The sequence below is a fragment of the Kogia breviceps genome, chromosome 6 (genome assembly GCF_026419965.1).
Source record: "Kogia breviceps isolate mKogBre1 chromosome 6, mKogBre1 haplotype 1, whole genome shotgun sequence".
Taxonomy (NCBI): domain Eukaryota; kingdom Metazoa; phylum Chordata; class Mammalia; order Artiodactyla; family Physeteridae; genus Kogia; species Kogia breviceps.
In genome coordinates this window covers 128,043,552-128,063,689 of record NC_081315.1, presented here as the reverse complement: position 1 = coordinate 128,063,689, position 20,138 = coordinate 128,043,552, and the positions used below count along the sequence as shown (strand labels likewise).

Sequence of the window (20,138 nt, the reverse complement as noted above, 5' to 3'; positions counted from 1 at the left end):
TTAGGTCCCGTAAGAGACTCAGGATGTCTCTTCTGCCATCTGCCCAAGACCTACTCCCAACTCTGATTCCGAGTCTGTTGGGTTCTTTCTGGGCTCAGGTCTTCCCGAGGAATAACCATGTGTTCACCTTAGGCCTTAGAGACTCAATGACAGTTAATGAAGAAAATGAAAATATACAAATCTGAATAGGAGAGGTCTGAACATGAATTTAATTTTATGTGGGAAAGGATTTTTTAATATAAAAGCAGTAGAAGAGATAAAAAATGAAAATATAAATTGTTTGACCACATGCAACTTAAAACCTCTGTACATCAAAAAGATCATAAACCGAAAAGGTGAAGGGCAAACTGGGAAAATGTTTTTCTATACTATAACTTACAGAGGATTGATATTCTTAATATCCAAAGTATGCAAACAAATTTATAGGGAAAATTTCCAGAGCCCTGTAGAAAAATAAGCAAAAGGCTTGGATAGGTAATTCACAGAAAATTCAAATGGCTAACGAACATATTTTAAAATTTCAAACCCTCTAGTAATAAAAGAAATGCATGCTAACATACCGTTACCATCTCCTCTCGCTCAAATTATTAAAGAATAAAAAATTACAATTCTCAGTGCTGTTGGTGAAATGAGCAATCATACGCTACGAGTGGAGAACAAACAATAATGTATCTTCTATCAGGGAGTGGATGTTGAAGCTTATTCATCCCAGATTCACTTCTGAGGGGGTCTTTAAGGTACATAATGAAACTGGAAAGATAGTAAATGTTATTACCATTTGTAGAGTTACCCATATTACTCTACAAAAGAGAATGGAATAGAGTGGAGGGTGAAATTTGGTTTTTTTGAAAATAAGTACAAGAAAATTAAATTTTAGGCAAACCATTCATTATTTTCCAATTAGAATAATGGACTATTTGCCCTCCAAAATGTCCTGAGCTCTACTTATGACTGTACCTCTATCTTCTCTGACTTGAGGATGAATATCAATACCCTCCCCCCCCCATAGATATAACGGGAGTCCTACCTATCTCAAGTGAGCTTTGTCTATTGTAAGAAAGCCCTTGACAAGGATGAAAGATACTAGCACTGGATGGATCACCGAATCTGGAAAACCGAGCTCTTGAGAAAGAGGAAACCCTTTCCTGAGCTCTTCCTCCTTGCTCTATTTCCTCCAGAGAGAGATTAGGTTTAAGCATAGAAAGATCACCTAGAAACGAGACATGCAGCAATGTAGACACATAAAATGCTCCACTGTGTATGCAGAAAGTGTGAAAAGAAAGCTCAGAAAGTGAGCAGTACAATGAAACTGGTAAATGCACGGCAGAGACTTTGGCGTGCGTGTGGCAGCCGGCACGGGAAGGGGTCCTGCACTGTAGGGCTTCTGCCATGTTTGTGCTCAGGCACCTGAAAGATAACAGTCAGTTAGCTCTTGGTAACAGCATTTTGCACGCTGGGTTTGAAATCCAGAAAACGTGTACAATGTAAGTTTTCAGGGGTTAAAACAAATATTTTTTTAATTGAAGTAGAGTTGATTTACAGTGCCAGTCTCTGCTGTGCAGCACAGTGGAGTTTTCAGTTTATATTTCACAATTCAAAGAACTTTAAAAAGAAGATGAAGGATCTCGTTTTTATTCACAAGAATATTTGCTTTTAACTATTGTAAACTGTGGCTCCAGCAATGTCATTAAAAACAGAGTGTTCCTACCATGTTTTTGTACACCAGTATTTCCATGAAGATAGTTTCTTGGAAAAGCTGACTTGATTAGAAGACAGTGTAATTTTTTTAGGTTGAAATTTATCAACTGCCTGATGGGTGGTTCAGTTTACAATCTGTCAGTCATTTGGTAGGGAATAAAGTTTGTTCTCTAGGCTCCAGTAGTTTTGTTCCGTTGAAAGACTGAGATTTTCTTGTGTGTCAAGCATTTTCCCTTTATATCAGAAAACCTCAAATAAGGGTATTATTTCTGTGATGGTTTCAATTTGTTGGTCCACTGAAGTTAAGAAACAGCATACAAATTTTATCCAGCTGGCTGTGACTGGTGTGGCAGCATAAGGACATTTTTTAGGAGGTAAAGCAGTTTTAAGAGATAAAGGTTACTGCCCTATTTTGAAGTCATTGAAAAGAGCAAAACTCATCTCCTAGAAGGATTAGCTCTTTTGCCCTCACTTGCTGCTATTTGGTTTTATTTTCTTTTAAAAACATGTTCCTTGTGTACTTGTATTAGGATTTTAAATCATTGGAGGAAAATATCTATTTGTGTTTGCTTTCCGTGGATTAAATGCCATATGGTGTTGTATTATGATCTCAGTTAAGAAGAGGGTAGAATTAATGGTATAGGAGATATACCTGTTAGGTTGAATTTTAAAGTATAACAAGTGAAGTGCAAACACCATGATTTTGGCTCGTATTTAACATATATTAAGTGTCTGCACTGTATTGTACAAGTCACACCAGGTCAAAGATTGATCGTTGCATAATGCCATATGGAAAGGATTGATTTCCACCAAGTCTTTGAGGGCCTTGTAAACTTTATACAGTATAATTAATGCCATAAAGCATTTAAAGATTAGCTCAAGGAGGAAGAGCAAAAAGAGGGAGCCATACTACAACATTAATATTTCTGTACTCAGGAGTTTAAAACCTAAGAAAGAAAGGCTGGACAACCACAAAAGGGAAACTTGTCCATCAATTTCACAGGGACACATGTCCAAGTGTCTCTTAACTTCAATGTGGGTTTTCTGTTTTGCAGAAACCCTTGGCCTATAAACAAGTGCATGTTGACTTCCCAAGTGGTAATCTGATCTGATGACATTGTATGCTCTACTTGTAGATTTCTCTGAATGCACCATTCCCATTCCTAAGCTGAGCCTAGCTGGAGTCACAGGACTGCCTTTTAGTTACATCTCTCCAACTTCCCACAAATGCAGATCCTCCAAACACCAAGACATTTGGACCAACGTTCAACTTAAGACTATTTTAAATGCTGATTATTTATCTTGGCAAGCATATGGAATCTAAGTCTCCATTATAATAACTTCTTCACATTTATGTAGAGCTTACTGTGTGCTCTAGAACAGGGACCACTTATCACTTACTGCAATACTGATGTTCCTGATTTGGTCTTCTTGTACCAAATACCTAACACCTGCCTGGCGTGTAGGAGGGGCTTATGACATTTTGAAGAATGAATGAATGAATGAGACAGACATTTAAGAACCGTAGAAGGGGGACTTCCCCGGTGGTGCAGTGGATACGAATCCGCCTGCCAATGCGGGGGACACAGGTTGGATCCCTGGTCCGGGAAGATCCCACATGCCGCGGAGCAACAAAACCTGTGTGCCACAACTACTGAGCCTGCATGCTGCAATTACTGAAGCCTGCATGCCTAGAGCCCAAGCATCCCAACAGAGTAGCCCCCGCTAGCTGCAACTAGAGAAAGCCCGCATGCAACAATGAAGACCCAGTGCAGCCAAAAATAAATAAAATTAAATCTTAAAAAAAAAAAAGAAGAAGAAGAACCGTAGAGGGGATGAAGATTCTTAACACAAAAGGAGGGGCGGAGCAGGCAGGTAATGACTCAATAGAGTACAGGGGCAGAAGTGGAAGTTTGGAGAAAGTCTCAGTAAGACTCCTAGGAAATTGTTAAATAGACCCCAGGAAGCCTTCAACCTTGATTTTATTTCATCATGAGTTCAAATAATGACTCCATTGGTCTTGAAATACTGTTTTCAAAAATCAGAACTTTGGAAGAGTGACAATCTTGAATTTGGAAAGAAGATCTAATGTATACTTAGCCACTAGCAATGACCCATGAGCCTCAGGACCTGGGATTTTTTATCACTAAATTAAAAGGAACTTACAAGATAAAATATGCTTTTTCACATTGAACTCATCGAGCAAGAAAAAATAGCATCTTCCTTCTAGTACTTTCAATCTCCCAAATCCTGCTGTTCATTTCCTTTGTATTATTGGGAAAAAAATTCAGTCAAGTATTTCAAACCTGATATTTGTAAACTCATCCTCACCACCTCTGTCAATGGATTGTCAAGTTTTCTTTCTGCACAGTGGTGGCAGCTGTCATAACAAAGTCAGTGGACTTCCCAGAGGGCGGGTGCACACTGCGGGGAAGAGTGGGAATTTGAGGAAAATTGTGTCTCTACCGCCCAACCTGGGAGATGAGGTTTTATTTTTGTTTTTTCTTTTCTTTTTATTTTTTTTTTTTAAATTAGAACAACTGGTGGGAAACTCTACACCACTAAGTGGAATCCTGTTCGTTTCCCTGTAGGTATGCTATTGATAAATAGCCGGGTAACTTGAGGAATTGCCTAGAGTTACTAAGAAGCATTCAGATCATTAACTAGAACTTGATTAAAGTTGAACCCTTTGCCTAGTGGGAACTGTGGCTGCTTCCTTTGCCTCTCAGAATTTGCAAAAACATTTCATGGGTACTTCCTAGCAGGTTCTTTGTTGTTTATTGCATTTTATAGAAGACAGTTATACCTTGACTTTTGTGTTGCTAAGCACTCTTTTTTAAAAATATGTTGACACTCGTAGCTGACTTGTGAATGACCTTGAATAATTCCCAAGCTTGGGCAAAGAGCAGCTGGCCGTTCAAAGAAAGGCATATCCAGCTGCAGATAGGCACCTTTTGATGTAGGGGCCTTTTCCCATGGGCCTGACTACAAATATATTCTGCTACCTTAATGAAGACAGGACCTTAATGAAATCCCAGTCCTTCTATATAGTTGTAGGCAGATGACTTAGCAAAATCAGATGGCAAAAATAAAATAAAATAATAAAATAAAACAAAATAATAAAATAAAATAGCAGGGCTAAAATAAGTATAATTTGCTCATGTTTTTCCTGATTAGAGCTGTAATTATAAAAGAATTGATAGAGAGAAATGTTTGTGTTTTTTTGACCTGTGATAGAGGAAACAACAAAAAGAGTACAGATTACTAAAATAGGATGGACGTGATATTTGATGCCAATTCCTGGAAGCAGAGCAAATGTGGATCAAGCATAATACTTGGAGGTTCATTGAGTTTTTGCAAGTCTTTTGCATATTTGCTATGGTAGGGCATACATCCGCATACAACATATCATGTATATATTTTTCATAGATGTATCATTTTAGGAGTTGCTCGTGAAACAGTAACACATTTCTCTTTTAGCTAAGGTATCCAGTAAACCAAATAACTATTTTCTTTTCCATTTTGAACTGAATGCAAGTAAGCTGGCAGACAGCAACATGGGACACGTTTCCTCAAAGGAAAGCGTATGTCACCCAGATTCCAGAGAGGAGTCTGTAAATACAGAGAGAAAGAACTATGATTAAGGACAACGTCAGTTTTACCCTCATGTTTCCACTTTAGTTCTTGAAATAGTTCTGAAGCAATTTTGAAAAACAAAGGGAAGGTAAAGAATATTACCAGAAACCTTCCAGTGCCTATATCTGGAAAAAAATTGTGCATTAATATCTTTAGGATGCACATGCATTCGGTAGCTGAACTGTTGTTGACAATGGCATGGTAACCTACTTCTCTTTCTCCCTCTCTCTCTGCCCCAACCAACAGTTTGTGGCTCACCCCAATTGCCAGCAGCAACTCTTGACAATCTGGTACGAGAACCTCTCAGGCCTGCGGGAACAGACGATAGCTATCAAGTGTCTGGTGGTTCTGGTCGTGGCCTTGGGCCTTCCGTTCCTTGCCATCGGCTACTGGATTGCACCTTGCAGCAGGGTACCGGCTTTTCCACCTCTGTTTCCTCTGTGGTTGGTGTACCATGTCCTTTGAGGATGAAAAAGGAAAAAGCTTCCTACTTAAGGCTCTTATCAGTTTTACCCTGAATGTTAATTGACTCAAGAACATGAATTCTGCTTTTTAATGACTGGATTAGTTCAAATAAGGGATGAAAAGAATTTGGTACTAGTGGGATAGATCATATTTGCGGGCGTATAATACTTAGGCTTTTAAGATAAAATCCCCATGGTAAGCGGGAGGAAAAGCTGCTTAAGTGAAGTAGCAATTGTACCGATGCTATTGCCAGCTTAATAAATAGTCTACCAGGCTGGCCTGTGGAAGAGGAAGAGCCCTACTGCCGTGGTTCCAAGAAACAGTTAACCTGAGAATTGAAAAGGCAGCTCGATTGAACCTGTCAAAAAGATCTGAGGCTGGGTGTACTAAGCTTGGTTCTGAACAGTGGTATTATCCAGTCTTCATGAAAGCACATGTCAGGTTCCCTTAGCCCTTTGTTCCTTCAGGAGATTCTAAAAAATGTTGAATTTGGGTTTGGGGGCTTTGGATTGTTTAGATTGTTCATCTGTTTAGTTTTGTTTGCATCACTTTGTTCACTACCTTTATCCCTCTCTCAACTTTGCCAGTATACAGTCAATTTAACTGTGCCTAAGGGATCCTCTAAACAAGATGTGGAAAGGAATAGGAGTCATGCTAACAGAATCTGTATTCGGTTAATAAAGGACACTGCCAGGGAGAAGAAACAGTTCTGAGATCCTTTCGTCCTATTTTTATATTCTAAAATCTGGTTTTGTTAAAATCAGAGGCAGTTTCAGGCAAAATGAGTCAAGGCCACTCACAAGTGACCCTGGAAATCCGTCATCTCTCTGGCACATCTGTCTCCTCCTGCAGAGTCCTGGTCCACAGGCCCATATACGTGTAAGAAGATTCATACATCTCACTTCATCGTTGAGCTGCCCGTGCAGTTTAAGGCAGAAATGTTGTCATTTTGATCAATTTTGATGACTCAACTAAGTTCCTTTGTTATATATCATGGGCAAAAATACCTTAAGATTCTGCTAATACATAAACACTAAAGACTAAAAACTATAAATAAGGAGAGAGCATGCATGAAAGCAAAAATCATATCCCACCCAAATAATTTTCCTTCCTGAGGGAAATGAATTGGAATGTTCAGATTTATACGTGTTTGTCTCTTAGGGCAGCTTACCCAGTTAAAACATTGAGTTTGAAGTAGGCATCTTGAAGTCGATTCTTTTTTCTCTTCACCTGTAAAAGTACAGCTAATGATGTGGTGAACTGTGCCCAGCAGAGAAGGGAAAGGAGGGAATTGAGTTGTTTCTGGAGCCCACATTTATACCTGCCATATACCACTTATCCTGTGGTGAAAGGACAATATAGTAAGAATTCTCCACACGTATCCCATTTTTTAAGATAGGCATACTGCTTTTTTTTTTTTTTTTCATGTTATTTAACATTTTCAAAGATCAACCTTTAGGAGAAACAGACTTGGCAACTCCCCCAAATCACTGTGTACTATGGATGAGCTACCCCAGTGTGTCCTCTCAGCAGCTGTGGAACCAGCACAGTGATATGTAAATGAGTGGTTTATTTTTCTGTGTCTAATATGGAAAATGTGACATTTGTCTGTGTGCATTCATGTCCAATCCCAGAAATGCTTGACATTCTTTGGTTATTTGTTGACATCAAATTAAGTTTCTGGACATACAAAAACATTTGTTTGAAGTTACAGTCTTTTAAATGTGAAGCTTGGTACTTTTTAAGGTCACAGACTGAGTTTGAAAGTAGGGTCTGAGTATACAGAATAGACAACTTATATGCTAAATCTACCAAATATACCTAATTCTTAGACTGCAGAAGCCCTTGGGACAGGAAGAATTATTTTTCATTTCTACTAGAACATATGGCTTTTAAGGACATTATATCACACGGGATTTAAAAAGAGTTACCTTAAAATCATTATAAACTGAACTTTAAAAATGTTTCTGCACTATTTATATGATTTTCCAGACTCAGGGATGACTTTTCATTAAGTTAACCTACTTAGAGATTTTAATTATTGTGTATCTCTCTGCTCTTATTGGATAGTAACAGATAAAATATTTATGTTTATTATAATATTTTCTGCCTTTTTATATCATACAAAGTACAAATTGATTTTGGAATATGTAGAAGTGAGAACAAAAATTTACTTCTGTAGCAGTAAGTTTTTTTAAAATCTTCAAAGCCTTTGTAATGTGCTATAAAAACATCATAATATTTCAATTATAAATGAATGAGTCTACAAACTTATCATAACATTTCAATTATAAAGAATTACATATTACAAATTTGGAGTTTCTTTTCCTAGACTCTAAAATCCTGACACTGCATAATCTTACATGTAAAAATAAGAATCACCAGTATATGCCTTGTAATTTCCAGAAACGCATCTGTGAATGAAGTACATCCTAAGACAAATTGGATATTTAGAAACAATGAAGTTTGAAGACTTCTTAAATTATTCTTAGAGGAAGCATCCCCTAAAAGGAGTAATTTTTACAGTGTATAACTCTTCAGAAACAAAAGCAGAATTTTGAGACTGTTCTCATTTTATCTGTTTTTTTTTTTTTTTTTATCCTGTATAGTAGTTTGCATAAGTGGAAGCCAGATTTCCTAAAGTAAAAGGTTTTGGTATTTTTTGTTTTTTTTTTTGTTTATTGGTTTGTTTGCCTTCTTACAGCTGGGGAAAATCCTGCGAAGCCCTTTTATGAAGTTTGTGGCACACGCTGCTTCTTTCATCATCTTCCTGGGCCTGCTTGTGTTCAATGCCTCAGACAGATTCGAAGGAATCACCATGTTGCCAAATATCACTGTTATTGACTATCCCAAACAGATCTTCAGGGTGAAAACCACCCAGTTCACATGGACTGAAATGCTAATTATGGTCTGGGTTCTTGGTAAGCCTTTTATCTCAAGTATTCTAATTTCTACCAAAATAACATCTATATAATGATTGCCATGTTCTATTTAAAATGCTGTGGTACAATATATGGTGACAGCATCCCCACTGTAAGATAAGCAGACTAGCAAATACTGGAATAATGTGGCAGGTTGACAATGGTGAAAGATATCCCTTAACACTAAACAAAATTTTTATGAGTAACATAAGCTTAATTATAAATATACCATGTTTTAGAAATCCGACTTCAATTACTGAATAAAATGCCATTTTTATATATACACTACCAACTGTTAGATAGCTAGTGGGAAGCAGCCGCATAGCACAGGGAGATCAGCTCGGTGCTTTGTGACCACCTAGAGGGGTGGGATAGGGAGGGTGGGAGGGAGAAGCAAGAGGGAAGAGATATGGGGATAGATGTATCTGTATAGCTGATTCACTTTGTTATAAAGCAGAAACTAACACACCATTGTAAAGCAGTTATACTCCAATAAAGACGTTAAAAAAATAAATTAAAAAAAAATAAAATGTGACTCATCGTGATGATCAAATATTTAATTGAAATAGTTCTGAAATAACCTAGTGGCTATTAACTGATGATTAAAGAACATTTATTGCTTCCGTTTCAGAGGTTTTTTTAAGGAGAGTTTCCATTTTCAGAATGTTTGTTACTTCCCCTCACAATAGCTCATTTTGAATAACTATGTTAAAGTAAACATTTTAAGCAATATGAGGAAAAAATAAAGATTGGAACCAGTTTATCTATTGATCACTCATCCGAAGTCATTTTTGTATATTCTATTTCACACAGAATGTTTCTTATTATCTTCTCAGTTCCCAAATTAATGGGCTGGTTCTCCTCCTCATTCACTCCTATGGCCTTAACCTGGGTCAATTAATTATTTTATGAATTTTTTTTTGAGCCACTACCTGTCTTTTAAAAGCGCTACAATGTTTTCCCCTTACATAGTCAGGACAAGTTGTTAAACTGGCATATTTTGTCCTCTTCTCCCAGAACGACCCTTTCTGCTTTCAGTTTCTTCATAATGTCCTAGGGCCTCCTGCTTAAGGGTTTCTTCTTTTTCCAATGACATTCCTCACCTTCTCAGCATGAAGCTGAAATGAGAGAGAGGGTAGGGGAATGAGGTAAGTGTTCCTGGATGACTGGAAAAGTGTTCTCGTTAAAAGTGTAGAGTAGGGTTCTCAATTAGGGGCTTATTTCTCTAATAATCACCATGATTTGAGAATTAACCATTGTCATTTTATAAAGATGAATTTTCTCCTCTCCTCCAAGTGTTTCATGGGCCAAAATCATTTGATGTGTGAAGAGCCTTCCCTGCTTATTTCCTTCCCTCCCTCCTGCCCTACCCCCATGAGAGTAGCACCATTTCTTGTGCCACATGTAGAATTATGTTTCACCAAAATCTAACTTGATGGAGTGAGTGAATCATTCCTTCAGTTGAAGCTTCTTCTTTCACTTAACTCTGCCCAGCACCTCCCTTCCCGAGCTGTAGTCCATCAGGGCTTTACAGTGCCTGGTGGCATGCTTTACACTGGGGCATTTTATAGGTGGGGACTGATGGTGGACGGAATAGTAGCTTCCCTAGCCAAGCAGTAAACTCTTGTCTGTAATCTGTGCATCCTGTGACAGGAATGATGTGGTCTGAATGTAAGGAGCTCTGGCTGGAAGGACCCAGGGAATACATTTTGCAGTTGTGGAATGTTCTAGACTTCGGGATGCTCTCCATCTTCATTGCTGCTTTCACAGCCAGATTCCTGGCTTTCCTTCAGGCAACAAAAGCACAACAGTATGTGGACAGTTATGTCCAAGAGAGCGACCTCAGTGAAGTTACACTTCCACCAGAGATACAGTATTTCACTTATGGTAAGTTAACAGCTGCAGAGTCCTCTTTTGTCTCAGGAAGAGTATGACAAGCACATTTTGGAAGGGAGTGCCAATAAAGAGTACGTTTAGTATGAGATGCGTGTTGAATGTGTAGAGATGGTAGAAAGAACATGAGCTTTAGAGCTGTATAAAACTAGATTCATATCATGGCACTGACTCTCCCTAGCTGTGTGACTTTGTTCAAAGTAGTTTACTTCTCTGTGCCTCAGTTTTCACATCTATAAAAAGGAGGTATTGCAAGGTGGGAGAAAATTACCTTTAAGCCTAACATCATGATTATGCTTATATATTCTTAGGAAATGAAATTGTCTTTAATTGGGAGAAACAATAGCTTGCTAAACTGTTTGATGTGGAAGATGAGTCCCTGAGAGCCTGGTTTAGAGGAGATAAAATAATAAAAGGTGCTAAACTGCTGTAGAGGGAAGTGAACAAAAATTCAGCAGAGGCAGGAAATAGGAGCTAAAGTGACAGTGAGAATGTAAGCTTTGCAGAACCAGCAGAAATGCTGGGAAGGATGTTGTGCTCCTACGACGTGGGATGGAGAAGCCAGGCTTCTCTAGATCGTGAGAGCAGGAGACCCCAGTGACATCAGATGTGCATGGTTACCGATGCCTTCCTTGCCCACTGCAAACCGATATTAAGCAATGTTAGCTTCCCTTCCCTTAAGGCGAAACTGGGAAGCCGCAATTAGCAAATTTTCATATAGTTGCAAAATCTTAAACCTGGAAAAGATTTTAGCAATTATTGTCTAACCCTCATTTTACAGATAAGGAAACTAGGGCACAGAGTTTAAATGCGTTCTGATTGTGAGGAATAACTCTTTATAAGTACACTGTGATACGTACCAGCAGCATGTTAACATTACTGAAGAAGGCTGAGCGCATACTCTAACGTGAAGGTGTACGTTTTACACATTGTGAAATTTAAACACATTATCTCTTATTGTCAGCAAGCAAAGATTTGTATATACCAAGGATCAAATGAGCAAGTGATTACCACTTATAATTAAGGAAATAGCTTAGATTGTATTTGTGTGTAACAGATATCTTGACTATTTCGGTACCTTCTTATTTAAATTTACTTGCGTGTGTCTAATGGCTGTCTTCTGGAGGAATGGAAATTTGTGAATTTAGGCTTCACTCCTTACGGTGATTTTGATCAAATTTTTAACCTTTCTAAGTCTTGGTTTCTGCATCTTTGAGAAGAGAATAATAACCTCAGATCCATAGAGTCAATGAAAGCACAGTGTCTGGTACATATTAAACATTCAATAAGCGTTCATTTTTGTTGTTGTTGGAAATGTCTGCAGTGCACCGTCCTTCTGGGAGTGACCCAGTTCTCACAGAATTAACCACATAGTGTTTCGCTGATCTTCCAGGGAAATGAGTATCCAATAGTCTGCTGTGAACTTACTAAAGTAACCTTGAAAGGGGTGTTGGGGGTCCTCATTTAGAATCCGTTGCCAAGATTTTTGCACCTCAGTAGCATTTTATACTTTCCAGGAACCAGCTGTGTTGCTCAGACATCACATTGACAGCACCATTGTGATTCAGTGACATTCGCACTTCTTATAATATGACATTTTACTTGCATAAACTGTTAGATGACCTAGTTTTCCCATGAAATAGGGAAAAGAAGATTTGTGCCAACTGAGCCAATAGGATGCTAAAATAGCCAGTCAATAAATCTGGTAACTGAGGGGACAAATCAGTCAGGTCAATTGTTTTGTCATCCTGGACACAGTCTATCTAATGAAGCATTTTCACCTCTTTTTTCGTCTCTTGCACTTTATTCTGTTTCTGCTCAATGTGAAGTCAGCTTTGTATCTTTATAATAATAGCGTTTCCTCCATTAACAGAAACCATATGAATGTAGAATTCATATGTTTCTGGTTTAACATGAAAAGTAATGCCTGGACAGTTCACTAAATGTAGAGTAGTTTCAATTGAGATAATAACCACCTACCTACAAGGCAGATCCTATTTAAGGTATTCCACGTAGTTAGCAATGAATAGAAAGTTCCATCTTTAATCTTTCTCTCTCTCTTTTCTTGTAGCCAGAGATAAATGGCTCCCTTCTGACCCTCAGATCATATCTGAAGGTCTCTATGCCATAGCCGTCGTGCTCAGCTTTTCTCGGATCGCCTACATCCTCCCTGCGAATGAGAGCTTCGGCCCCTTACAGATCTCTCTTGGAAGGACTGTGAAGGACATATTTAAGTTCATGGTCCTCTTTATTATGGTGTTTCTTGCTTTTATGATTGGCATGTTCATACTTTATTCTTACTACCTTGGAGCTAAAGTAAATGCTGCTTTTACCACGTAAGTAAAACATTTTACAAACAAAGGTAGGATGAAGGGAAATTCTAACAAGTCTAGATGAAGCAAAGAAATTTTTTTCAATGATTGTAATAAGGATGTTTTAAAGAGCAGGAAAATAATCCATTAAACATAGTTAGTGCCTCAAGTAACAAATGTTAGCGAGTATGTGGAGAAAAGGGAGCCCTCGTACACTGTTGGTGGGAATGTAAATTGGTGCTGCCACTGTGGAAAAGAGTATGGAAGTTTCTCAAAAAACTAAAAATAGAACTATCATATGATCCAGCAATGCCATTCCTGGGTATATCTAAGAAAAAAAAATCACTAATTCAAAAAGAGACATGCGCCCCAATGTTCATAGCAGCGTTATTTACAATTGCCAGGATATGGAAACAAACTTAAGTGTTCATCAACAGAAGAATGGATAAAGAAGATGTGGATGGACTTGGAGGGCGCTAACTGAAATAAGTCAGACAGAGAAAGACAAACCGTCTGATATCACTTATATGTGGAATCTAAAAAATACAACAAACTAGTGAATATAACAAAAAAGAAACAGACTCAGAGATGCAGAGAACAAACTAGTAGTTGCCAGTGGGGGGCGTGTAATAATCGGGTGGGGGAATAGGAGGCAAACACTACTGGGTATAAGATAGGCTCAAGGATGTACTGTACAGCACAGGGAATATAGCCAATATTTTGTCACAACTGTAAGTGGAATATAACCTTTAAAAATTGTGAATCACTGTGTTGTACACCTGAAACTTATGTAATATCGTACATCAGCTATACTGAAAAAAGAAAAAAAGGAAAGGGATGGAGAAAACCTAAGAAAACACAAAACAAAAACAGTGCTTGTGTGAGATTACATTGCTCCAAAGGCTCATCTCTTTGAATTTAGTGAATGTTTGATCACAGAGTGGACCAAAACTCAGGGAAATCCTAAGATAAAACTAGCTATTTTAAGAGAATTGGGTAGCAAATTTTTAATACTGGATATCTCTTATATTATGTATGACATTAAGTTTAGTTTCATCATTTTGTAGCCATTACTATTATTTCAAAAAGAAGCATTGGTTTTTGGTTGTTTTTTTTTTGACTGCCTTGGGGCTTCGTTGCTGCGCGTGGGCTTTCTCTAGTTGCAGCGAGTGGGGACTACTCCTCATTGCGGTGCGCGGGCTTCTCATTGCGGTGGCTTCTCTAGTTGTGGAGCACGGGCTCTAGGTGTGTGGGCTTCAGTACTTGCAGCACGCAGGTCAATAGTTGTGGCACAAGAGCCCGAGAGCGCAGGCTCAGTAGTTGTGGCGTTCAGGCTTAGTTGCTCCGCGGCATGTGGGATCTTCCTGGGCCACGGATCGAACCCATGTCCCCTGCATTGGCAGGTGAATTCTTAACCACTGCGCCACAAGGGACGTCCTGGAGCATTGGCTTTTATGTTAATGTATCCTTAATCAGTACAGGGAGTTGAAGAAGGAGAAATCATAGCTAAACGTTGTACCGTCCACTATACGGTAGTACCACTTCCTTCCTTTGATCATACTGGCGTCTGCACTGGAGGCTTACCTTCCGCATGAAGTCTTTCTTGAATAAGCTTTCTTAGTTATTGTCCCTTTATGTTCTCTCAGCGTGGAGAAGTCCACATTGCCAGGTCCTCTATCACCCATTGCTGTTTAGCGGTCAGGGAGGCGGGCCCTCCGTCTGTACTGTGGTCCTTCCAGGTGAGATCAGAAGGTCCTCCATGCCTCCCTTTGTACCCTCTGTGCCCTGTAAGGCCACAGCTGAAAACAAACTAGACCTTCAGTAAGTTCCCTTTGGACTAAAGTAGAATATCAAGCCCTTCCAGGCATCTAAATTGTTTTGAAATAAATTTTTCCAAGTAGTTAATATAGAGCAGATTGTAGGTGTGAAAGAGAACTGAAACTCACTTTATTGTAATGAAAAAAAAATTCTGTTTGAACCCAGGGGGGAAGGACAGAGAGATCCTGCACACAGCACACAGTAGTACCCCTTTGACCTCTACGAGAACTCATCTTATACACGACATTTCGACAGTGCTTTGTGTGAGGACCTGGCAACACGATATAGTGGAAAGACCGTAGGCTAGAAAATCAGGCAGACCTGGCTGTGGTCTTTGGTTAAGTATTTTAACATTTCTCAGTATTAGTTTCTTGTTTTCAGAATGAGTATTATAGGGGCTTCCCTGGTGGTCCAGTGGTTAAGATTCCGTGCTTCCCCTAAAGGGGGTGTGGGTTTGGTCCCTGGTCGGGGAACTAAGGTTCCCCCATGCCCTGTGGTGGGGCCAAAAAAAGCACAATAAGGTTTGAATCAGGTCATTGTAAGGATATGGAAGGTAATTTATATAAAGCCTCTTGCCCATAGCAGGAGCTCAGGAACTGCCAGTGTCCTCTCCTTTTCCCTCTCCCCGTCTCCCCAAACATGTGGATTCTCGGGAATCTATATTCCCAGCGTTAAAGGTGAGAAGGTTTGCAAAGGAGCAAGAGGAGGGAGTGGGGACATTTTGTGATGCTGTTAAATTCACGGCAGGAACAAAGAGGCTAATAGTCTTTCTTATTCTTTCCTTAGCATCTGTGCTATAACATCACATCATCAAATGTTTCATAATGGAGAGTAACTCTACAGGAACAGGAACCTTTCTATTCAACCCTCTATCCCCAGGGTCTAGCACAATTTCTATAACATAATAGGTGCTCCATCAATATTTGTTGAATGATTGAATTAAACTAGTACTAAAACCTACAAATCTATAAAATTGTTGTTTAGAGTCTGTTGTAACAAACCAAAAAAAGTACTATTTCCATACATTTTTCTTTGAAAAAAAAAGGGCTTACTTTTGAAACCTCCTTTTTACTGGAATTCTACATGTGTAACTGTTTAAGGATTAAACTGATCTGGTTCACAGATCAGTGATTACCACTCAGTTGTATGACAAAACCAGCCAAATTCAGTCGGCATAATTCATTTAAGGGATACAAGTAGGTAATTAGTCTGGTGAAGGCTTAAGTGCTAACTGCTGTGATGGAAGAATCAGGAAGTAGACTATATAAATTAAGGGAAAAGAATAGGAATCTTTAATTCTGTTGCCTTCTCTTCACTTCCACTTAAGTAAAACTTTTAGGTAGGTAATATATTCTTGTGGCGAAAAATACATGTAGAGCAGTATCTACAGTGAAGAGCCTGACCCCTTCCTCAGCCTTGGACACCAGTCTCTTAGTTCTCCTTAGGTACAGAGGCAATGGTTTCTTTTGGTTACTTTCAGACATGTTTTTTGCATAAACAAGAATATAAGAGTTTGTATACCCGTCTTTGTTATTAAAACGGTAGACTATTTCACACTTGTTACATCTCATTTTTTCTCTAATAATATATCTTGGACATCATTTTATATAAACACATGAAGCCAGATATGTCTCATTTTTCTCCCAGTGGCTGCATAGCCATCCATTTATAGATAGACCAGATTTACCCACTCTTCTATTGACAGATATTTTATTAGTTTTCATTCTTCCCTGCTGCCGTGCTGCAAGGAATAAGTTTGTACATACTTTTTTTTGAAGTGGGTATATAATTTTAATCCTAATCTTGTTCTACTCCAGAAAACCTGGCTTAAATTCCTAAACCACCTACAAAATAAAACCCCAAACTTCCATCCTTCTAGGAAAAAGGAATGGATATTGGGGCATGACTTCAGCTCTTCCCTGCCAAGCTCAGAAAATTTTCACTTGATGATAACTTAAAAGAATAAAAACTAGGTATCGGCACCCTTTAATCATCCGTTCCTAAAAACCTGAGAGAACATTTTCTATTAAATATTGTAACAAAATTGTTATGATCGGGGTATTATGATGATAGTTTAATACAATAGCATTTTACATCTGTGCAGTATTCAGATCTTAACTTGTTTTTACTTTTGACTTTTTCATACTGAAAACTGTTTATTTATTTACTTTGTACCTTATTCTTTCAACAGTGTAGAAGAAAGTTTCAAGACTCTGTTTTGGTCAATATTTGGGTTGTCTGAAGTGACTTCCGTTGTGCTCAAATATGATCACAAATTCATAGAGAATATTGGATACGTTCTTTATGGAATATACAATGTAACTATGGTGGTTGTTTTACTCAACATGCTCATTGCTATGATCAATAGCTCGTATCAAGAAATTGAGGTAAATCTGCTTCCTACCCACTGTGTCTGTCCTGGCCATTTCGTTCTAATAGCACACTGCGTCTGCTTTTGTGCCCTGGGCTGGAGCTCCTGCTCTTGTCCACAAAGAGACTTAGACCAAAGCAGGGCCTTTCTCTGTGTTTTCCATCTGGATAGGTGGTAATACACCTTCTAGTATCTTCTAGGAGCACAGCAGGGTCCTCATGAATTTACCATCCCTCTGTCTTCTCTCAGGGTATATTGCTGAATTAGTGTCTAGAAGAAGTATTGGCCATAGGGAAATTATTCTCTCCTACGTTGGCCAGCCAACCATCTGAAAGATCCCAGTAGAGGAATTACTAGATGCCCGGTAAACTTCGATGATGCTCTTTATCTAGTCAGAATTTTTAGTATTCTCGAAATCACTTTATTTTTGTTCGAGATTGGGCTCGATTTGGTGCCTTTCTTCACCACTGTATATATATTTTCTTACGTACTTCAGTTTAGTGTGCTGTGTCTAGTGCTTTACTGTTTGTTAAGCCCATCGAGTCTCTATCTGTGTTTTAGAACACATAAGATAGTGTTCTCAAAGCAGAAGTTAGGTCCTCCAGAGATGAAAACTGGTACTCTGAACACCTGCTTGGGTGTAGTAATGGCTGACTGGGCGTTGTGAAATGACTGAGCCAACTTCTTCCAATCATGGGCCGGCTCCGTTTCTTCTCTCCATTCTTCCTACCAGATAGAATGTTTATGCCCACCACCAGGGGACAGCACTGAGGATAAAAGGAGATTAAGACAGAAATAGGCCACTGAGGGCCTTATGTGACATTGGAGTACACATGGCAGACACATAAACTCCAAAGTGCAGTTCATCTGAATGCTGCTTGTTCCTTTGCCCTTTATAATATGCTGTGTCTACAACCTGGCTTGGATGGGTGTAGATGAGGAGGGGAATGGAGAACTCTCGTTGAATATGCAGAATTGGAAGGGGTGGGGAGGGAGGGAGGAATTAATCTTTTCATCTTTCCTCGACCCTAAATTTTTCTTGTGCTTATGCTTTGTTTTTTGGATAGGGGACAGGACATTCTGGTTAAATTTCAGTGGGTACAGACAGAGGCATATGGAAGAGGAAAAAATTTTAAATATCATGAAAATGATATTACTGAGAATATTATATAGCCCAATAGGGATCATATGCAGATAAATGTATATATGCCACTTCTGTATTTCAAAAGCATAATGTATGTTCAGTGTAAGATCCTACTGAAATCAATTACTAGAATTTTTAGTTTTTAAAATCAGTTGTTATATTTTTTCTGTTTTTGTGACACAGGATGACAGTGACGTAGAGTGGAAGTTTGCTCGCTCAAAACTTTGGTTATCGTATTTTGATGATGGAAAAACATTACCTCCACCCTTCAGTCTGGTTCCAAGTCCAAAGTCATTTGTTTATTTCATCATGAGGATCATTAACTTTTCCAAATGCAGAAGGAGAAGGCTACAGAAGGATATAGAAATGGGAATGGGTAACTCAAAGTCCAGGGTAGGTATCAAAAGCTTACTGAGACCTGAAGATAAATGTTTTGTCTTTCCCCTTGTCTTTTATGTTTGTTCAATAATTTTTATGTGTGAACTTAGAAGATGTTGAAAGTAACTGTCCATTCCATAGTCTTTCATAGACTAATACTTAATATCTTCATAATATATCAAGAAGTCACTTAGTCTATGCCTTGTTTTTGGTCAGAATTTCAAGTAAACTACCAAATTAAAAACAAACAAAAAAAAACCTTCTTTAACTTGTTAAAAGTAAGCAGAAAAGTTATTACTAGAAAACACTTCGTTTTTTGTGTGTGTGTTCCATGCTTCTCAATTGTTATTCTGAAGTTAAGTAGTTCTATCCTCACATTTTTCTCTTGGTTGTATATATAGTTCACCACCAACATATTATTCTTATTTGTAGAAACCCTTTATTGGGCTAAATAATCTTTTATCCTTTAATATCATAAACTTGATACAGGCTTAAGAGCACCCCCAAATATTAACCATAAATGCTCCCTTTTATAAATAATCAAGAATGGCTTGTTCTTGAGTCATACTCATTGAGTCATACTTTGATTTTAACAAAGATGAGTTCCATGCTAGCACTTTAGTATCAGGAATTTAATTTGCAGAGGTAGAATTGATATAGGACACAGAAGGATATTGGCAGAACATCAAATAAATAATAGGGAGTGAAGCAGACAGGAGCAAAATTAATTTTGCCTAAAAGTTGTGAAAATGGAGCCCACAAGATAGCAATGTTACCTCCATAAAGTACATATTTTTTCTCAGTTGATGCTGGGGAAAAAGACAGGATTAATGCAGTTTAATTTCTCACTTTTTAAAAGAGATGTGCATTTCCAAGATTTGTAATACTCCACATCTTACTCTTTAAGAAGGTAGCCTTTTAAACCTTCTTTGTTTGACCTGAATATGGGCTCTTAAGGCTCTTAGGTTGCAAGACAGTGATTGGCTATGATTTCAAATTATATCTCACTGTGGCTATGATTTCAAATTATATCTCACTGTATACAGTGAAAGGCAACATAATGTAAGGAAGAGAGCATTGGCATTAGACCTGGGTTTCAATTCTGGCTTAAGGCTTATTAGAAAGTAACATAGATAAATCACTTCATTACCCTAAGCCATAATTGTCTCACCTGAAAGAGAGAAAACTTCACAGTGTTATCGTGAGGAGGATATGAGAGGCACAAAATTCCAGCCTCAACAAATATCAGTGCCCTTCCTCATTCACAGTTTACAAAGTGCTTTGCCGTACATTTGAACCTCTTGCAACGCCGTGAGGTAGGTATTATTATTCCCATTTTATAGATAAGACCGCTGAAGCCATTAAAACAACTCACCTATGCAAGGTCACAAGAGCTAGCCAGTGTGGGGTAGCGTTTTCCGGCCTCAGAGGTCTCTTTCTGCTGCACCTGGCTGCCTCCTGCTCAGCAGCTGTGGCTCTGGCTTGGTTCCTGCGCCACCTCC

General features: G+C 38.5%; 1 protein-coding gene across 3 annotated transcripts in view; it reads left to right on the top strand.

Annotated features, from left to right (window-relative positions):
* Nucleotides 1–20,138, top strand: part of TRPC3 (transient receptor potential cation channel subfamily C member 3) — an 81,359-nt gene that overhangs the window by 32,069 nt on the left and 29,152 nt on the right. For all 3 annotated transcript variants that reach the window (XM_059067563.2, XM_067036974.1, XM_059067565.2), the window contains exons 4-9: nucleotides 5,581–5,745; nucleotides 8,504–8,720; nucleotides 10,374–10,607; nucleotides 12,685–12,949; nucleotides 16,935–17,130; nucleotides 18,442–18,651. In XM_059067563.2, the coding sequence (XP_058923546.1) occupies nucleotides 5,581–5,745; nucleotides 8,504–8,720; nucleotides 10,374–10,607; nucleotides 12,685–12,949; nucleotides 16,935–17,130; nucleotides 18,442–18,651 (1,287 nt within the window). The remainder of the gene's footprint in view (nucleotides 1–5,580; nucleotides 5,746–8,503; nucleotides 8,721–10,373; nucleotides 10,608–12,684; nucleotides 12,950–16,934; nucleotides 17,131–18,441; nucleotides 18,652–20,138) is intronic.